Raw genomic sequence first — 8,376 nt, 5'->3', positions numbered from 1 at the left:
CTCTCTTTTTTAGACACAATGAGCTACTTTCCTGATATGTAAACAATTTCCTCTTGCCTCCAGGCCTTTGCATGTGCTATAGTCTAGAACTCTCTTCCCATGCATTACCCACCTATAAGCCCTTCACTAGGCTGCTCTGCTTTCAGGTCTAGGCACAGATGTCATCTGTACAGAAGACAGTGCCCTGGGCTAGGAGCCCTACCTGTGTGCTTTCACATACCAAAGGGGCACTCCTCTCACCACACACATCACATTGAATGGTTCTTTGTCTCCCCAACTAGGCTGAAAGCCCCTTGGAGGTAAAGACCGTATCTTGTTTACCATAATACCCCCAGCACACAACAAAGTGACCCCACTAAGATATATTTCTGAATTCAATGAGCAACTAAGCAAATGATGTCATAGTCTGCTTTGACAGGCCCTGACTGCAAGAAGCCACCATTTTCTCAGCGTTCAAGTCTCAGAAAACCAGAAAGTAGTCCTACCCTCTCCTATACTACCTTTTAGCCTAAAAGAAATCATCAAGCGCTGCTTAAATCAAACAGGAATAAGAAACCACTATAAGGGCCCCCATTAGTGTTTTGATTCCAGGCAACAGGGCCTTTGAATTTTAAGCCTACGTTTTCCACAGACACACGTCCCTTAGTTTCCAACATCAGCAAGTTCTAACTGGGCGCCTAGACTCTGCAGGGGATTCAAAAGGAAACCACTGCTTCTGCCTTCGAGAGCTTACAAATAATTTCATACCTAAAAATAAAAGATAAGAAAAACAGCATATATGGACACAGTTTTCTCAAGACCCACAGAAGCTGATGAGATCCTCCCTGTTATGAGCTGAATTGTGTTCCCCAAAATTCTTACGTTGAAGTCCTAACCCCCAGTATCTCAGAATGTGACTGTATTTGGGGACTTCCCTGTGGTCCACTGGGTAAGACTCCAAGCTCATAATGCAGGGGGCCCAGGTTCGATCCCTGCTCGGGGAACTAGATCCTGCATGCATGCCGCAACCAAGAGTCCACGTGCCACAACTACACAAGTCTGTGTGCTGCAACGAAGATCCTGTGTGCCACAACTAAGACCCAGCACAGCCAAAAAAAAGTTAAAAAAAAAAAAAGAATTTGACTATATTTGGAGATAGGGTTTTTAAGGAGATAATTAAGGTAAAATGAGGTCATATAGGTGGGCCCTAATCCAATATGACTGGTGTGCTTGTAGGAAGAGATCAGTACACAGACACACACAGAAGGAAGACAATGTTAAGACACAAGGAGAAGATGGCCACCTACAAGCCAAGGAGAGAGGGCTCAGAAGAAAACAACTCTGCCAATACCTTAATCTTGGACTTCTATCCTCTAGAACTGTGAGAAAATAAATTTCTGTTGTTTAATCCACAGTCTATAGTACATTTTTTATGGTAACCATAGAAAACGAATACACCCTCCCCTCTTTTAACCAACTCCTACAAGACAAGTAAGAATACTTTCTTGGACTTCCCTGGTGGCGCAGTGGTTAAGAATCCGCCTGCCAATGCAGGGGACACGGGTTCGAGCCCTGGTCCGGGAAGATCCCACATGCCGTGGAGCAACTAAGCCCGTGCACCACAACTACTGAGCCACACTCTAGAGCCCACAAGCCACAACTACTGAGCCCACGTACCACAACTACTGAAGCCCGCGTGCCTAGAGCCCATGCTCTGCAACAAGAGAAGCCACCGCAATGAGAAGTCCATGCACCGCAACGAAGAGTAGCCCTGCTCGACGCAACCAGATAAAAGCCCAAGCATAGCAACAAAGACCCAATGCAGCCAAACATAAATAAATAAATAATTTTTTAAAATAAAAATAAAAAAGAACACTTTCTTTCTGTTTCCCACTAACTATTCATCACTCCTTTAAGTGAGGGTTTGTTTGGTTTTTTTTTGCCACGCCATGCAGCTTGAGGAATCTCACCTCCCCGACCAGGGATTGAACCCGGGCCACAGCAGTGAAAGAGCCGAGTCCTAACCACTGGACCACCAGGGAACTCCCATTAATGTTTCGTTTTTAATCTAGCTTTCTCAAAGTCTACTGCATGAGCAAAGGAAGTTAACCCAGAATTTTGAGGTCATAAGCCCTTTAAGGAAGATTCCATGATAATTTACCTGCATTGAAATTTGGAGTAAAACTTTGAACGCTGAGACAATAAAGAGTGAGCCTTGGGGAAGGTAAATCCTGATGAATGACCACAAGCAAGTCTCTTGGCCTGGAAGCAGGAATCTGCGATGTTTACAATGGTGAGCACTGGGAGTCTGTCTGAAAGACCAGACCAGAGGAAAACATGTAACATGTCAAAAGGGAGCCAAACAGAAACAATTCAAGGATCTTGTACGGAAGGAGACAGGGATGGTTAATTCACCTTCAGCATCCGGAGGAGATTTGCGGGAGGAGTCCAGAATTCGAGGGTGGCCCCTCTCAATTCGGCGGAGAGTTGCCCAGCATTGTGGATGCTGACAAACAGCCAGGTCACAGGTAGTTTCATCCCACTGGCTTTTATCTGGCAAGTCCATAGCTACAAATGGTTTAGGACAAAAGCCAATCTTGCAGCTTTCTAGCCCTCTGGAAAAACAATCACCACATAATTAGGGAATACTATACGTTAGCCATGCAGTCCAGATATTAATTTGCACTCAAAGCGTGAAATATTTGTTGAACCATATAGATAAATGGTGGTCACAGGATAATTAGGAATTGGGTAACAAGCAAGCGTGAAATTACCTCAGCATGGAGTAGAGTAATAAGAGTTTGGGTTCAGACTGACTCCAGAAGGTCTCCTAACTGACCATTTAAATTAATAACTGAGCGACCTGAGATTTAACCAATCTGCGCTTCAGTCGCCTCAGCTGCAAAATGATAAGTCTATTTCACAGGATCACCACAACAATTAATTAATGGACATTAAAAGTTCTGGCACAGGGCTTCCCTGGTGGCGCAGTGGTTGGGAGTCCGCCTGCCAATGCAGGGGACACGGGTTCGTGCCCCGGTCCGGGAAGATCCCACATGTCGCGCAGCGGCTGGGCCCGTGAGCCATGGCCGCAGACCCTGCGCGTCCGGAGCCTGTGCTCCACAACGGGAGAGGCCACAACAGTGAGAGGCCCACGTACCGCAAAAAAAAAAAAAAAAAAGAAAGAGGAAAAAAGTTCTGGCATATAGTTCAAAATAAATATTAGCATCCTTTCCTTTTCCCCTTCATTAATCATTAGGGAGAAGATGCCACCATCTCCAAAAAGCCTTATCAAATTATAAGTAATGTACATAGCACTTGAGTATCCTCAGATTTTGTTATACACAGGGGCTCCTGGAACCAATCCTCTGTGGATACTGAGCGACGGCTGAGTCACAGAAGTGCTTTAGATGGCTCAAACTTTTGGAAGAGATGCTTCAATTTTCAGTATGCTCCAGTTCTCACTCAGGCGGCTAAAATACCCACCAGAAATGAATGGGTTTGCTCAAACAGCAAATCAGTCGACCCACAGTTGCATCAGAAGCCACTGGCTTTTCATTTACTGGCTGTATGCTCTTGGGCAAGTTACTTCACCTCCCTCAGCCTGTTTCCTCATATAAAGTAGGGAAGGGGAAATCCCTAAGTAGCATCATAGAAGCATTAAATAAGATAGTGTACTTTTATGTATGATATACAACAGGTGCTCAATAAATGTTATCTTTCTCTCTCTAGAAATGTTTTAGGCAATCAGTACCACCTGATCCCTAATAACTTTTTAAGGACAGTGTCCATTTCTTTTTTCTTTTACTCAACACATTTATTGACTACCAAATATGTGAGGGGACCTGTTATGGGCATAGAGAACAATAAAGAACAAAATAAGTTCCTGTTCTAAAGTGCTTATAATTTAAACCAAAGATAGCAAACTATTGGCCTGGGATTGCACCTGGCCTATGACTTGTTTTGTTTGGCCTGCACTTTGAGCCATTACGCAAAGATGAAAATAGTCCATAACGTCCAGATTGCTGGCTCCTCTTAAAAATTAAAATATCTAACAACACAGGGGCCCAATTCCAACTAGATAGCAACTGGCTGGAGCTGAGCACTTCCTGACATCTTTAAACCAGGTGTATTCTAGCCAAGTGGACAGTTCTCCCATCAAACCCTATAATCTCTAACTGAAGCAGTTTCAGTTGCCATCTATCATCTCCTTTGCTGTTGTTTTTTTTTATAATAGGGAAATATTTCTCCGTGTTCATGTCACTGTCAAAAACAGGAAAACTATGGGTGACCTGAGACAGCATAAAAGACAGCATCAAGAAAAAAGAGCGTTTCTGCTTTGCGGGAGTGAGGACAATTGCTACAAATGTAATAGGAAAATCGGAGAACTCAAAAAGCCACTGCAGGGACTTCCCTGGCAGTGGTTAAGAATCCGCCTGCCAATACAGGGGACACGGGTTCGAGCCGTGGTCAGGGAAGGTCTCACAAGCCGCAGAGCAACTAAGCCTGTGCGCCACAACTACTGAGCCTGCTCTAGCACCCATGAGCCACAACTACTGACGCCCACACTAGAGCCCACACTCGTGCTCCGCAACAAGAGAACCACAACTAGAGAAAGCCCGCGTGTAGCAATGAAGACCCAACGCAGCCAAAAATAAATAAATTTTTTTTAAAAAGCCACTGCAAAACCATGGAAATGTTTTTTTACTAGGAAAGATGCACGATAAACAATTCGATGAACTAAAAAGCAAATTGTAAGAGGGTTTGTTTTTGAATGCGAATATAATGTTACATTATTCTTACAACCGGCTGCGTGTTGCCCTTTTGTTACCTGACCAGCCCGAATTGAGCCCCGAGGTCTAGTCATGCCCATCTCTATGTCGCCAGCCCTAGCACGGTGCTGGCAAAGTAGTGTGCGTTAAAAAAAAATTTTAGGTAATAGTTTTTCTTAATACCATTACTACAAGGTCGAGAGGGCTAAAAACATTAGAGGTGGCCATTTGCGCCGGCAGAATTGAAAAAAGTTTTCCCGCTTCGTTCCGGAAAAGGGAAGTGGGAGAATGCGGCCTCGGAGGGCCGCGCTTCCGCGAAACCAAGGCGGAAGCCAAGCGGCCTAAGCCCACAGAAAAACGCCACTCTTCGACCCGCGGTGAAGTGAACGATGGGCCCAGCCTCTCATCGGGAGGAGCCCCGCCCCACCAGTTCAGTCCACGCCTCCGTCTCCCACGCTAGCCACCAGGCTGCGACGTCGCCAGGCAGCAGCGCAGAGCACTATGGGAAAGGGACGGAAGCCCAGTGAGCCATACTTCATTTGCTAAGCAAGTTCCAGAGACGGTGGTGGCGTGAAGCAGAGAAACGAGCCTGGGAAGGGACGCCAGGTGCTGGTGAGGCCGGACGGAAATCCCTCGAGCCAAAACCATGGCAGCGTGCAAAGCTCGGAAGCACCAGCCACTGGAGGCGGAAGCTGGGCTGGAGGAGGAGGAAGGTTATGGCGCGCGGGGCACTGTGGGACACTGTGTGGGCAACGCGGGGCGCGACGGAAGCCTCGTTGGGTCAGACCGTGGCGACGCGGGAAGTCCGGACGCTGTAGCTGCCTGAAGAGGAGGTCCGAGGCCTGGGCCCCGGCCGCGGCAATGGCGGAGAGGCCCGAGGACCTAAACCTGCCCAATGCCGTCATCACCAGGATCATCAAGGAGGCGGTGAGCAGCTCCGGCTGGCGGACGGGCCAGGGGCGGACGAGCGGGCAGGGGAAAACAGGTCCTGGGCCGGTAGCTTTGCTCACCCGCGCTTTTCTCACAGCTCCCGGACGGTGTCAGCATCTCCAAGGAGGCCCGGAGCGCCATCTCCCGCGCCGCCAGCGTCTTCGTGCTGTACGCCACATCTTGGTGAGGCGGACAGAGCTAGCCAGAGCTTAACTGGGCATAAGGCGTAAAGAGACCCCCCCACACACACACTGGTTCGGAGTTCGTGGCCTGGAGCCCGCAAACCCCAGGAATTATGTTCACCTCAGTGGAGGGAGGTTCAGAGCCCTCGTCCACGTCTTGCAATCTCTGAAACAAAATAAGAAAACAGTAACTTTGCTTTAACCCTTTTGTACAGGTAAGGGAGGGACTTACCGTGTCACAAAAATCCGTGCATGCAGGCTTTCTCTTGCCACTTCTGGGTGCTCCTTTTCCCACCCACTCCGTACGCGGCAAGAGGGCATCTGACAGTCCTTAATCTTTCTTCTTTCAGTGCCAACAACTTCGCGATGAAAGGGAAACGCAAGACACTGAATGCCAGCGATGTGCTCTCCGCCATGGAGGAGATGGAGTTTCAGCGGTTCGTGACCCCGTTAAAAGAAGCTCTGGAAGGTAACTACCCTTTCATTTTCTCATCCAAGTAGATGTTCATCCTGTACGATCTGCTCACCTGGCCCTAAGTCTTTATCAGCTGGGGTGCCTTTAAGTCTGGTAAGCAAAGTATTGGTTGAGACTCCGATGGCAGGCACCACCGCATAACTGTTTGTGGTGCTGGGCAGGTTATTTTTCCTTCTGTGCCTCAGCTTTTCCAATTATGCAGTGGAGTTAGCTGCTGCAGTCTGGTTCAGCCTTGCCTCCTAACTCCCTCCCCTTCATCCTTACAGCTTACAGGAGGGAGCAAAAAGGCAAGAAGGAAGCTTCAGAGCAAAAGAAGAAGGACAAAGACAAAAAAACAGATTCAGAAGAGCAAGACAAGAGCAGGGATGAGGACAACGATGAAGATGAGGAAAGGCTGGAGGAAGAAGAACAGAATGAAGAGGAGGAAGTGGACAACTGAGAGGATGGGGAGACGCAGCTCGGAAGGTACCACTCTGAAACGCCGTACACGTTTGTGTGAAGCATTTTCGTGCTGGGCAGAGTAGTCTTAGACAGAAGATCGAGATAAAAACTGAATTATCATCAGAATTATCATCAAAACCAGCGCTTCCCAGACTCGGAGCATCTGAGTAGCGGAATCCTGTTTTGCTTAATCAGTCTCAAGGTTATGACTTTTTGGCAAGAGAGATTCTGAACAGCTAATTTAATTGGTCAGTTTGATCTCTCTTGTTTACTTACACGTATAGTTAGGCAGCTGTTGATCCCCAGTTCCCTCCCCACCCCCCAAAAAAGTAATAATAACTTCCATGCTGCCGACTGTGTTCCAGATCACAGAGGCAGTCAAGGCTCAGGAAAAATTGGGGTTCGATCATGGTCAGCCTATTCGATTGTACGGTATTTGGCAATAGTAGCTTATTTCAGGTGATCAGAATGGCTTAGCTTTAGGAAATTACTATAAGGGTTCGAAAGAACAATGAAATCTTTTCTATTGTTTCCTCACTTGACAGTAACATTAACTGAATTTTGGTTTCTACAGACTCACTTGGCTTGGACCCCTTCTAAATTGCCTATAGGCATGTTACCTGCTTGGGTGACTATGTTCTCGGCACATAACGCTTTTAAATCAACAGAGTAGAATTAGTCAAGTAAGGTTGCCAACGTCTTACTCTTGTAAAACATGGTTTAGTCTTAAATGCACCTCACTGCCTGCGACTGTACAGCTTCAGGATTTGTTGTCACCTCCTGGAAGGTATAAAATTCCAGGCTTTCTCTTCTTGTAGTCCATCTCCTAGACTTGTGACTTGGCTTTTCATTATTCCAATTCATGACAAGTTCCAGACTTTATTTCTTCTAGGCACAACTTTCTCCCTCTGTGCTTCTCACCTCCTGTCTCTGTTCTGCCTCTCCTCTGCTCCCCATTCCCACTTTCTCTGTTCCTCTTTTTCTCACTTCTCCCAATCCAGGAACTTGGATGACCTGCTTAATATCCCAAAGTGTGGTTTCCTCTGATTCCCTAGTTCTAATCTCATGTCTTTTAAAAATGATTTTGTAAACCTCTCTGAACCATAAGGGAAATCTGATGGTGCTCAGGAATCTAATTCCTCCCCTAACCCATCCCCTTTAACTGCTTCTGAAGTATCTCTGTTAACCTTTCCTAGTTTTCTTCTCTTTCCATTTGGTGCTTCGAGCACTTTTTTGTTCATCTCTAAGTTGAGTGCTTGGAGGTTGAAAGGTAGTGAAATGTAGTGTGACACTGTTAATTTGTTAATACAGTGGAAAGTTTGTTGATAAATGAGTGAAGAACCTTGAGAAAATTATAATGCTTTGTATAAATAAAAATTCCTGTTAAAATTGATGACTCCTCTTTAATCCTTGTTTGTAAGTTTGCTTTTGGGGAGGACCACTGATCATGCTCTATACAGTTCTTGGGGTGTGGACTGAGCCAGACCCTTATAAATACGGGATCCTGCGTCACCTTGGATGACCAGCAGATGCTGCTCATTAACAATCAGGGGCGCTGCTGCTCTTCAACCACAGTGAGAACTTCCCAGGGCTGTGC

General features: G+C 46.5%; 2 protein-coding genes across 5 annotated transcripts in view; one reads left to right on the top strand and one right to left on the bottom strand.

Moving 5' to 3' along the window:
- Positions 1 to 5,414, bottom strand: part of CUNH9orf43 (chromosome unknown C9orf43 homolog) — a 16,717-nt gene extending 11,303 nt beyond the window's left edge. For 3 of the 4 annotated variants that reach the window (XM_024762178.1, XM_024762175.1, XM_024762177.1), the window contains exons 1-3: positions 5,286 to 5,414; positions 2,395 to 2,594; positions 2,141 to 2,291 (exon numbers count right to left, since the gene is read on the bottom strand). In XM_024762178.1, coding sequence (XP_024617946.1) covers positions 2,141 to 2,291; positions 2,395 to 2,594; positions 5,286 to 5,290 — 356 coding nt within the window. In that variant the 5' untranslated portion in view covers positions 5,291 to 5,414. Of the gene's footprint in view, positions 1 to 2,140; positions 2,292 to 2,394; positions 2,595 to 4,810; positions 4,903 to 5,285 lie in introns of those variants that run through there. The other variant, XM_024762176.1, reaches the window with a different exon arrangement.
- A 132-nt stretch (positions 5,415 to 5,546) lies between these two features.
- Positions 5,547 to 8,172, top strand: POLE3 (DNA polymerase epsilon 3, accessory subunit). The gene is made up of 4 exons (XM_024762179.1): positions 5,547 to 5,678; positions 5,779 to 5,864; positions 6,214 to 6,332; positions 6,605 to 8,172. Exons 1-4 carry the CDS (start codon positions 5,613 to 5,615, stop codon positions 6,775 to 6,777), a joined length of 444 nt encoding a protein of 147 aa, XP_024617947.1. The 5' UTR covers positions 5,547 to 5,612; the 3' UTR covers positions 6,778 to 8,172.
- The last annotated feature ends 204 nt before the right edge of the window (positions 8,173 to 8,376 follow it).

Source organism: Neophocaena asiaeorientalis, unplaced genomic scaffold (assembly GCF_003031525.2).
Source record: "Neophocaena asiaeorientalis asiaeorientalis breed wild unplaced genomic scaffold, Neophocaena_asiaeorientalis_V1.1 scaffold78, whole genome shotgun sequence".
Classification (NCBI taxonomy): Eukaryota; Metazoa; Chordata; class Mammalia; order Artiodactyla; family Phocoenidae; genus Neophocaena; species Neophocaena asiaeorientalis.
This window is presented reverse-complemented; position numbering and strand designations above follow the sequence as displayed.

Excerpts from the sequence above, each read along its gene's own strand:
- POLE3 (XM_024762179.1), top strand. The coding sequence starts at position 5,613 with ATGGCGGAGAGGCCCGAGGACCTAAACCTGCCCAATGCCGTCATCACC. Across the intron at positions 5,679-5,778 it reads CCAGGATCATCAAGGAGGCG|CTCCCGGACGGTGTCAGCAT; the intron begins GTGAGCAGCTCC and ends CTTTTCTCACAG. Across the intron at positions 5,865-6,213 it reads GTGCTGTACGCCACATCTTG|TGCCAACAACTTCGCGATGA; the intron begins GTGAGGCGGACA and ends TTCTTCTTTCAG.